Below are 11,743 nucleotides of genomic sequence, written 5' to 3'. Positions count from 1 at the left end.
TCATACTTCAGGCTTATTGACAAGTTGTCATCAGTGCAGCAGTGCGGCATACCAATGTTGCCAACAGTATTGTGTTCTTACACCGTGAAAAAAATAGACCGAATCACGTTTTCATAAAGTATTTCATCTGCATTTTTATTTACATATCTTATTACTGGTTACCTAAATTACAATTATTGAGACTCCGAAGTCTTTATTTACGAATGTTAACGATATACCAACGACACTACGTGATTAAATTATATTTCAGACAGTCTGTGCGAGATTGTAGACATGGTCACGATAAACGTTAATCAACAAAGTTGTGCAAATAAATGGATTTCAAAAATTATGTTTACAATATTTCTATTGTTGATACTTTTAAACTTGCCTGCTCTTTGTCAAGCCCACAGTCATAGTGAATTACCAAGTTTTAAATACACCAAAGAGGCTAATCAAGAATATCTAAAAAGTGAACATTCCTCACACGATCATGAAACTCAGGAAAAACGCGAGCATGGTCATCATGCACATAAGCATCAACATAAGCCAATGTTGCCTGACAATTCAGAGGATTATGTATTTGTGAAAGCAATTACATCCACCTTAATCATTTCAGTGGCTCCATTCTTTATTTTATTTTTTGTTCCATTGGACAATACAAAAGAACATGAGCCGCTACTAAAAATATTATTAAGTTTTGCTTCTGGTGGACTATTAGGAGATGCATTTCTACATTTAATACCTCATGCTTTGGTGCCTCATAGCCATGATGAGGAAGAACATGATCATGTTAATAATATGTCTGTTGGTTTATGTATATTATTAGGTATTATTATGTTTCTGGTTGTGGAAAAAGTAATAAGACTTATCAAAACTGACCATACTCATGTACATGTACATAGCATCCCAGAAAATATGCAGAAAGAAAAGAAAGATGATAGCAACTCAAAGAAAAATACAGTTACATCTGATCTAGTTTCTAAGAAATCTGAAAATCATCCTGAGAATGAAATAAAAATTGCTGGATGTTTAAACCTAGTAGCAGATTTTTTACACAACTTTACAGATGGCCTCGCTATAGGAGCTAGTTACTTAGCTGGTAGCAGTATTGGCTTTGTTACCACTTTCACGATTTTATTACATGAAATACCTCATGAAATAGGAGATTTTGCTATTTTAATACAAAGTGGTTACAGTAAAAGAAAAGTAAGATACTAGAAAAATGAATAATTAAACAGATTTTTAGTAAATCGTATTAATAAATTATGATCATAATTTTTTCACAGGCTATGATGCTTCAGCTTAGTACTGCAGTAGGTGCTCTATTAGGAACTTGTGTATCATTGCTTGCAGAAGGCATGGGTAAGAAAAAATTATAATATTGTAAAAACTATATACTCCCAATCAATGAATTTACAATTTCAGTTAAACATTCATTTGAACTTATAGGTGATTTTGCAACTATGTGGATTCTTCCATTCACAGCAGGTGGATTTATTTATATCGCAACAGTATCTGTAATTCCAGAACTTTTAACTGATACTAAATTTGGGCAATCTGTAAAAGAAATCATTGCGCTTCTCTTAGGTGTATATATGATGGTACTTATAGCAGAATATGAGTAGAATCATATACCTTCCTTTGTAAATATATTGTGATCATTTAATAAGACTTGATCTTAACTACTATAACAAGAATCTTAAACTAGAACTTATATTTTTACAAGGCTGTAAGTGTCTTCAGTGATGGACTGTATTCCAGTGAAAATAGCGTTATGTTCTATATTTGCTGCAAAAGTTAGTGTATAAAGATCAATGAACTAATAATAAAATCCGTAATTATAAAATTCTATTAAAATTAATAACATGATTTTTGTAACGATATTATAAATAAAAGCTATTATAAAATAAAAAAAATATATGTTTCTTATAATAGATGAATACAGTCTATTCTTAAAGAAAAATGTGAAAATTAATAACGATACTTATTACATATATTAACTTAAATAATGCTCACCTACTATACGAATATATTTTCCTCTATAGATATTCATTATGCATACTGTAAGCTTATATATTTTAAAACATATTTACTTTAAGTTGTGATATAGTATTGTTACATTTATTTTATACTAAACCATCATATTTTTTATCCTTTCAAGACATTCTTCAGCCACATCTACAGAATTCTTATGATTTTGTTCTTTCGCTAAACGTTTTCCTTCCTTACAACTCTTTTTAGCTTCCTCATATAATCCTTTTTCAAGGTATACATTTCCCAAATTAACATAAATAGAACCTATATCAAGCATTTCAGGCAATTTTTTCCCTGAAAACATAATATATCGCTGTTGAAATTATTCTAAATTTAACAGTTAGAAGATTATTATTAACCATTTGATGTATATTACCTATTTCTATAGCTTCAGTTAAATATTTAATGGCTTGCTCATATTCCTTTATCATACAATTTACAATTCCTAAATTATTTAGCAGCACAACGATTTGTTCATCTTCTTTATCAAGAATTTTTACAGCTATGTTGTATGCTTCAGATAAGTACACAAGAGCATCAACATATTTAGATTGTGCATAAAGAAAACTGCCATACCATTCTGAAGCTAAACCTAGTAATTGTAAAATATTTGGATTCTTGGGATCCTTAGCCATGTGATTTTTTAAATGTTGTAAGCAAAACAGGAAACCATTTTCAGCCTTCCTATATTAACAAATAAAGTGTTACATAATGTAAAATATTATGTATAATATTGAATCCATTTGCTTACTCTGTTTCTCCCATTTTGCCATACATGTCAGCAATTTTTAAACTAATATGAATAACTGCCAAATCATCTTGAGCTACTCCTTTTGACAATAATCTTTGCAGAACTGATACAAACAGTTTCTCTGCTTTCTTATAGTCACTTACATTCATTGCAAGATTAGCCATTACATCATAAACATATGTTATACCATTATAATGTTGTAAAGTCTGAGCTTGTCGCAAAGCAATATGTAACATTTGTTCTGCTTTTTTATATTCTCCCTTCTATAAAGGGAAAAGAAACACCGATGAAACTATATTAAAACAAAACATTCGTTTTTAACTCAACCCTGTCTGTTTACGTTGTCATCGACAGTTAAAATATGTATAGTATTATTATTTGTTATACTTAACCTGAATCGCTAAAATTGATCGTTTAATTGTCATTATTAATTCTGCCTCATCATCTTTCTCTTTATCTTCAGAACCAAACAGAGTAAATAAAAAACTACTTGAGATTGAAATAAACATCGTTTGAGAGAGATTTGATTTTCTTCGTTCATGAAACTTAGGGTTATAAAGCCTTCTTATGTCAGAAATTTGTGGTAGATACACTATTAATGCATTTTTCCAACGATTTAACTGATACATATTTGTAACAATTAAAGTAGACCTTGTATATAATTGAGTATGCTTAAGTGCATTTGCAATTATCTTCCGACAATACATTGTACTAAATTATTGATTAGAAATTATAATTGCACCAAAATAACAGTATTCGTACACTGTGTTATATAATTTCCTTAGTAGCACACGAAATTAAGTATTTATACATATATCTACTGTAAAACAATATGACAACAATTTCTCTGTAGAAATACGTTTATGTATGTACACATATGTATGCATACGCATAAATATATTCCATTCGCATTTGCAATGTCATAACGGTTGTAGCGTAGTCAAGAAAATAAGTTACGCAGGTAGCTGACACACATGCGCTGAGAGTCCCTGACAGTGGCGTGGCGCATCTACCGCGTGAACATTATAATCATTATCAATCATTATAAATCTGAACTGTTCTGAACTACGATCGCGACACGACGTAGAGCCTCTATTTAATCGTAGTTTAGAAAAAACCTCTTTGCGTAACATTTTCGGTGACAAACTCTGCCTCTGGAATTCAAAAATTGGATATGTTTCCTGGAACATAAGAAACATAAATAAATGCACGATTTATGAAAAATACTCACCAATGAGAGGCGAGCTCGGCTGGCACAAAGTGAATTGCATTTTTGCTAACGAAAAAGTTACTTCAAATGACCTCAAGAACCTCTCATTTCCCAAAAGAAACATAATTTTAGGATAGTATCGTGTATAATATAGTATACGTATATATTTGTATAGTATCAAATTCACAATATTTAATTCAACAATCCCAATATCTTCGAATTTTATGAAGCTAGTACATTAAGAAACATTTTTAGATTAAAAGGAAAACTATTGATTTATTAAGGACATTAATTTAAATTTATGTAATATCTAAAAATTATAAATGTTTATATATTTACAGAAATAAATCATACAGAATCAACTCATTAAATTTTCTGGACGTGCAAGAATTCCTTATAATAGTATAATGATTATGATATCTTCTGTTTTTAATAACATAATTAATCAAATTAATTGCAGTTAGTTAATTGCAGTCTATTATATTTTATTGTATCATTTTCATCGTTTGAATATTGTGCCATATCAATTTGTGGCTTCCAAATCGTAAAATATGCCGTAATACGAGATACATACAGAATACATACTCGATCCTTACCATATCGATAACGATGAGCGCGACGCGGGAATGGTAATAAGGCTTCTGAAACCTCATTTTTGGGTGACAAAATATGTACACTCACGTAGAATCACTGGGTTAGAAACCACATTTACGTGGAATCCTTGGGCTTGGGTTCGAATGTTCGAAACAGTGCTAAGATGCACCTGAATGAACTTGAACGTGTCAGATGTCAGATCCCTATAATTCACGGTGTATGTATTCGTGCTGTAATTTAAACAACTTTGTATTGGCGCGCCAAAAGCGCGGGCGTGGACATCCCCCTAACTTCTTTGGTTACAGCTTTCAGCTTGGTTATCTCTCGCTTGCTTTGGTATTGTCTCTTTCATTCTCATCACTTTTTCTCTTTTTTTAAGGGTCTGCGCACTATTAAATGCGCAATGTAATGGTGGGGATAAAAAACGTGACACTAGGGAGTAGGGAGGTTACCAAACACAACGCCGAAGAGGATATATATTCCATACTGTTCCATACTCCATACATTTGTTAAACGTAAATGCACGTTTGTATGTGTATCTCTAATTTGATATGTATTAACAAGCATACGTATGTATGTACATAGAAACCTATACACACATTATATTCATACATATGTATGTAGTGTACTTGAATATGTATGTCGCTAATTGTAAAACGTTAACTGTGTATGTACTTATGGATAGGTGCATGCGTTTGTATATGTATATGGAACTACAAAAAGTACGTGATTCTATCATAGATACATTATACAGACACATTAATAAATACCTTGAATTAATATAATTGTTCGCACAATTATTACTTATATGATAAATTGATAACGCGTAAATAATGAAACATATACAAAGAACGATCAAATTAACGTATTTACGTAAATTATTACGCAGGTAAAAGTGTATGTATGTATGTACATATCTATACCATTTTACGGTATCGTAAGGTACCCTTTACCCCACCCGTCTTTTTCCATCCCAATGCTGCACACCTTGATTTCGTGCATTACGCACCTTTTCACCTCACGGATATGAGATAGGTCATATCACAACAGGTAACAAAATCTCAGTTATGCATTTATACGCGGATAAAACTGTCAATACGACATTCCTATCATCTTATATGATTTTTATCTCTGTTTCTTCGATAATAAGAATCGAGTATAAATAAATATTGGACATGAGTTTAGTCTCCCGCACATATTCCGTCCTTTCTGTGTACCAACAATCTTTTTTTCAGATTAAATAATGTAACAAAAATTCACAAAAATATCACTTGCCGAGCAAAAGACGAGTCGATTTAATTGTCCACTTTTTTTACTATTTTAAAAAGCTATTGTTTTGTTTTGATGCACTATATATTTGCACCATAATTACACGTTCATGGGCACTCCCTTTTTTTTTTTAAATTATCGTTTGAAAATATAGATCTATTTAAAGTATCCAAACATGAATCCAATTAAACGGGCGCATATTATTGGAAATAAGAAATGTTATGAATTGGAATGACACTTGATGGGCAACTAATTCAAGATTGTTAATTTGTTTTCGAAATTTTCCCTTATATGTTTAACTGAATTTAATTTTGTTATTATTCCTTTAGTGAAAATGAGTTCTCAAGACACAATTGATAATGTGCAAGCAAATTCACCTGATATATCTTCAAGAACAAAAAATTGGGTCCAATTTGAGGATGAAACACCTATCAAAGATAATGGTAGTGTGGAAGAAAAAACTAAAACTAATGCACCAGCTGTAATAAAGCCAGAATCAGTTACAGTAAATGTTGAAAAAATTAGTAAAGCCATTGAAAAGGCAGATGATCCACAAATTAAGAATAATGAATATAGAGGTGCCGTGATACCAACAGAATCCGTCCAGATTAACTTAGATAGGTCAGGTCTAAGTCGTTCCATTACATCAGAAAGTCCAGAACTTAATGTACCGTCCGAAGTAAGAATCTCTGATCCTAAAAGTGCTTCTTTGAAGACTATTGATCTCAGAGATGTGTCTAATGGCCGAACTAATGTGAGCAATATTATAAGCACACCTATTGGAAATATCAGACAAGGTTTTGCCAATGGAGATACTATTGTTACTCTTTTACCAGTTAACACTAGATGGCCATGGATCACTCCAGCTAAATTTAGACCAGAATTAGTACCAGAGGAATTAATGGCACAAGGTTTAACGGTAAATATTTAATTATTTTATTTACTGATATTATATTATTAAATGATAATATTAGTATTTGTTTGTTGCTATAATAAAATTCTTTGAATTAAGTATTATTATATATCTTTTACAGCTTACAGTAGAAGATTACGTACACATAATGGAATTGCTTGTAAATGATGTACGTTTTAATATGTACAATGTATGCTATAAGAGAATTCTTGTTCTTTGGATCTTTACTGCATTTATTGTACTGCTTGGCTTGTTATTTTCTGGAGTGACTGGTCTTACTTTATTTGGCCTTGGCGTCATGTGGTTAGTCCTCAATGCTGCAGCAATATTCTTTTGCATGTTCGTCAAGATAAAATTAAACCATAATCTTGAGAAATGTATGGCTCAAGTGAACAAGCATTTACTTCGACATAAAATATTGCTTGGATTGGATGATAGAGGGAAGATTTCATGTCATAAAGTCAATCTCTGCTTCATATACTTTGATACTACAGATTGTATCGTAAGTGTTATTAGATATTTTGTGAAGTGTGTGTAGATTTAAATTTCTAGGCCTGATCATGTTTTGTAATAGTCTTTTTATGTTTATCTTATATTGTCATATTGTGAAAGTATTATTTCTAGTTGGAATCATCACATTTGTATAATATGTTACATTTTGTTGAAATAGAAAAAGTTGCAAGAAGTAATAGAACGTGAGGAACGTGAAGGAAGAGTGATCGGCGAAGATGGAAATTCAGAAATGCGCCGTAAAAGGGAATTACAACAACGAATGGATATTGATGATAGCGATATTGTGATACAAGGCAGCACAACTACCAGAATCTCTCGTAAGCAGGTAAGCATCTTCTATACCAGGTAACTACTAATTCTCATCAAGTTTTTGGATTTTTCTCTGTTAATATAAGAATTTAATATAATAACATTGGAATTTTTTTAGTATTGAAAGTATCATGTCTCTTACTTTTTTTATTATTTATGAAATTAAACTTCACTTCTTTTACATATAAATTTGTATAATAGTATTTTATTTTGTTTCCTAAAAAATAAAATAAAATCTATCAGGATAAGAGTGAACAAGTATTCTGCCGTTATGTTCAACGTTGGGCAAAGGACTATTTACGTCGACGGTTGGACTGGACAGTCGATGAAGAAGGTGGAAATCCTTCTTCACCTCGCCACTTAGCATCAGCTTTATGCCCATGTCAATATATAGAGGAATGGCTTCGTAATAAGCCACATGTTCGAGGCAGAGATTTCTGTCCCAGTTGGAGTAATTTTCTTAAAGACAGAGGCATTTAAAATTGTTTTATATGCTTTAACACTTGAAAGCAGTATTGTGATGCAGTTATTTTGACGCAAAGCTTACGTTTTAGCTTGTTGGAGCTATTTTAATATATCATTTTTATAATACTGAATTGGATGAAAGCAATATGAAGCATAAAAATTGAAAAGATTATATATATATATTAAAGCACTTAAACTGCTTTATAATAATAATCATTTACGTTTGTAAACAATGTAGGTAGTGTCATTACAAATAGATGAATATTGAAATTTGTTTTAATTGAAATAAGTCCTGCAAGATATTGAAGCTTCATTTCATTATTAACTATTTCTTTTTTTTACTATAAACAGTTTTAATAGCCATATTTTTTATAGGTGGTTTGGATTATCAGTAGCAAGTATATCAGGCATTAAGTACTTTCTAATGAAGTTTAATATTGCTTATATTACTTTGTTGACTAATACAGTACTAAACATTTAATATACAATTTGAAATTTATATAAAAATTGTACAAATTACACATATGTGTATATTTTGCAAGAATATTTTTAGCCTTTAATGTTATTGCATATAATATATGCTGTACATACTTGAATATTAAAAGATTATGAACTGCAATCTTAACTATTTTTGTAAAATGGCGAATGGCATGTAGGTGTATAAGAAACTTTACCTGAAAAAGTACTTAATACGTTTAAAAATCATTGTTTGCTGTTACTTCACAGCAATGGATTGTTCGAGTGAGAAATTTCTATATTTCAAGAATAAGTTTACTATTGATGAATATATATATGTAATATATGAACTTTGTAGTTTTCTCGTCACTTTGGCTCTAGGTACTGAATGATGATGGTATGTGTTGACAGGAACGGGCGGAGTTGCTGTTGCTGAGGTATGCTTCTCGATGGGCACATCACTTTGTGCGCCGGAGACTTGATCTGGTTATAGACTCACAGGAACGTAACAGAGACATCATGGGTCTGTCTGTTTCACCACGTCATTGTGTCTCCGCCCGTTGTCCTTGTCAATTCATTGAGGACCATCTCAAGTACAAGCCTAGAGGCAAGTTGAAATTTCGTACGTTTTTAATATTGCCAAACTTTGGTGGTAAATAACTAAGGCCGATGATTTAATGAGTATAATGTGATAACAATTCGTTCCACCAATTGATTATATGTTCCTAATATCTATTTTTTACTGTGGCCCTTTTCAACGACTTTCTCAACACATCACTTAGATTATGTGAATTTCTTGAAAATGATACAGTAGTCAATTGACGCCAATATATGTTATATTAAACATAAAATTTGTTGTGCTCAATCATTATATTCTGCTTTTTACTTAATATAAGTAACATTCTCCATTTTACAAGTATAGTGGCATATTATGTTAAAACTAGGGCATAAGAGAAAACTAGATTGTACGTGTTTTGTTACTACAGATAATGTAGATGATTTAGTAATCATTCCGTTATGATTGTGATTATTATTCGCAAACTGAATTATATTACAACATTCGTAAGTTATTGAATAGTTGCTTCTAAAATAAGACAAAAATTTAATATATATTACATCATACATAATATATGTATATGTAATAATATATAACTTTTCAATGTTGATATTGAAAAATTGTATACTATTGGCAGAAGTTTTAATTCTTTTAAGAAAAAGAGTAATATCTACATTAATTTAAAATAACTTATAACTAAAGAAGTATTGGTATTAACAAATTTCTAAACCTTTTGTAATTTCTGCGAGGTATTAAATGGTAAAAATGTTGTGAATGCCATACGATATTATACTTACATATTTCTTAATCCGTCCTAATTCAATATATTGATATATTATGTAAGAATATAATATATTGTATACTTTTGTATTCTGTTTGAAAACATTTAATGCTTGAACAGCTGTTCTACTTTTATATGAAAGGAAAATGTAAAGCACTTCTATATTACTGTTAAAAATACTATGAATAAAGATAAGTGCATAATACAGATGTTTTTTGGTGAAGGAAAAAACTTTTCATTAAAGTCACAATTATTGTATAAAAGCATATTTATTATGTTTCAGTTACTTAAATATACCTTATGTGTAAATCTACATATAAATATATATAAATGTATATTTTTCTAAAACATAGGTATTTGTCACTAACCATTGACTAATTCAGAGATGTTACTTGCATGCAGCTGGACATAAGGGGACACAATTTGATATTTTATCTGAACCACATTTTGTCAGCACATGAAATTATTCAGTAAATAGTATTGTGTAAGTATTGTACGATTTGTCTTCATATATATGTAAACAAATGTGTTTCATGTAAAGTAGGTACACAATGCTTTTTCACATTATGTGTACACATTCAGTGAAAATTGGTGTATAGTAGGGAAATTCTAATTGTGACTAGTATAATCCTATAGTGGTATAATCCTTTATAGTACATAACTAGTGTTGCTAATTTTGAATATTTGCATGATTTTTTCAGGATATCCACCAGGCTTTACATGGTGTGCTTATCTTAATGAACCACTAGTTAGGTATGATATAAGGTCTAATATGACAGGCATTCCCAGTTATTAATGTTAATTTTCTAAGGAAAATACAACAGTATTTTTTAAGACATTTTGAAAAAAATATGCATATCAATAACTATTGCCATAGTTATTAAAGCTTTAAGCACAATGACGTTCATACTATAAGTGAAAATGCTTTTGAGATTTCCAATATTCTAGTAATATGTAGTTAACAATCACATATACTAGACACAAACAATCATATCATTTTCAAAATATACATATTTTTGTATATCCTAATGTTTTTACTAATCCAAATGTGCAATATTAGACTGTTTATGTATTAAACTGTTCTGGTGTTAAATAACACTTTTTGGATAAAAGACAAAACAATCATGATAAAAATTATATGAATTCATACTTAAACACTATACCTATCAATAATGACTTAGTGGTCATTTATATTAAAAAATTAACAATTGAGTCAATAAGAAATTTATGAATAGACTTTCGGTAGGTAAAGTGTTGAAATAAAATAATAATCTCCATAACTTGAATTTCAAAAGAGGGATTAAATCTTCGTATTAAATGAATTAAAATGTGCAAGTACTTCACATCTCATGATTCAATTATAGTGCCTTTTAATAGATATTCTTCAAGATTTATATATCTCACTTTGTATGAACTTAAAAATTTATACACATTCAAATCATAGTTCAAGTATTGCACAATTCTTTATTCTGTTGTAATTTTTATATAGATTTATATAATTATCGGGCTTGTTAAAGAACATATGTATATGTACATGATGAAAATAATAACTATAATGCAACATTTATTTTTCCACAGTGTTGTGTGTATATTACTATATGTTGTGAGTGAATGTGTATTATAATAATAATAGTCATTTTATGTGAGAAATTATGTCACTTGTCTACGTATATAAAAAGTCCGAATGTGCCTGTAGGTAAACAGATTTTGTACAAAATGTTTATTCATATATATTATAGTTAAGATAAAATTAATATACAAATCGATCTTTTCTTAAGAGAAGTAATGTTCTAATGATTAAAATGTAATTGGTAAATACAAAAAGATTTATGTTATTAATGCAGCTTGTGCTTGTTTCTTAATATCATCTGCTAGCCTTTTTATCTCCTCGTTATCTGTTTTTAATTGTT

The 11,743-nt window shown here is 30.0% G+C and overlaps 3 protein-coding genes across 10 annotated transcripts; 2 read left to right on the top strand and 1 right to left on the bottom strand.

Moving 5' to 3' along the window:
- Positions 1 to 77: 77 nt before the first annotated feature.
- On the top strand, positions 78 to 1,922 carry Catsup (zinc transporter catecholamines up). The gene is made up of 3 exons (XM_033470096.2): positions 78 to 1,188; positions 1,269 to 1,344; positions 1,432 to 1,922. Exons 1-3 carry the CDS (start codon positions 274 to 276, stop codon positions 1,605 to 1,607), a joined length of 1,167 nt encoding a protein of 388 aa, XP_033325987.2. The 5' UTR covers positions 78 to 273; the 3' UTR covers positions 1,608 to 1,922.
- Positions 1,362 to 4,759, bottom strand: Ttc19 (tetratricopeptide repeat domain 19). 2 transcript variants are annotated; one of them, XR_013034569.1, is made up of 6 exons: positions 4,574 to 4,759; positions 3,160 to 3,948; positions 2,768 to 3,030; positions 2,393 to 2,700; positions 1,999 to 2,310; positions 1,362 to 1,770 (listed from the first exon to the last, which is right to left on the bottom strand). XR_013034569.1 is itself a non-coding variant. In XM_076525635.1 (5 exons), the coding sequence occupies exons 2-5, from the start codon at positions 3,472 to 3,474 to the stop codon at positions 2,114 to 2,116; spliced, it is 1,083 nt and encodes a 360-aa protein (XP_076381750.1). In that variant the 5' UTR covers positions 3,475 to 3,948; positions 4,574 to 4,759; the 3' UTR covers positions 1,995 to 2,113. The 2 variants fall into 2 exon arrangements, 1 of the variants encoding a protein (XP_076381750.1); XM_076525635.1 differs by lacking the exon at positions 1,362 to 1,770 and having other exon boundaries at positions 1,995 to 2,310.
- A 413-nt stretch (positions 4,760 to 5,172) lies between these two features.
- LOC117220274 (uncharacterized) lies at positions 5,173 to 11,676 on the top strand. Of its 7 annotated transcripts, XM_076525628.1 has the most exons (7): positions 5,173 to 5,293; positions 6,170 to 6,759; positions 6,875 to 7,255; positions 7,424 to 7,591; positions 8,908 to 9,103; positions 10,236 to 10,317; positions 10,535 to 11,676. In XM_076525628.1, coding segments are annotated over exons 1-6 (1,395 nt in total). In that variant the 5' UTR covers positions 5,173 to 5,292; the 3' UTR covers positions 10,295 to 10,317; positions 10,535 to 11,676. The 7 variants fall into 7 exon arrangements, with proteins under 7 accessions (XP_076381743.1, XP_076381746.1, XP_076381740.1 ...); XM_076525631.1 differs by lacking the exon at positions 8,908 to 9,103; XM_076525625.1 differs by lacking the exon at positions 10,236 to 10,317.
- Positions 11,677 to 11,743: the final 67 nt, after the last annotated feature.

The sequence above is a fragment of the Megalopta genalis genome, chromosome 12 (genome assembly GCF_051020955.1).
Source record: "Megalopta genalis isolate 19385.01 chromosome 12, iyMegGena1_principal, whole genome shotgun sequence".
NCBI classification, from domain to species: domain Eukaryota; kingdom Metazoa; phylum Arthropoda; class Insecta; order Hymenoptera; family Halictidae; genus Megalopta; species Megalopta genalis.
Note: the sequence above shows the minus strand (reverse complement) of the source record. Positions and strands in the feature narration are given on the sequence as shown.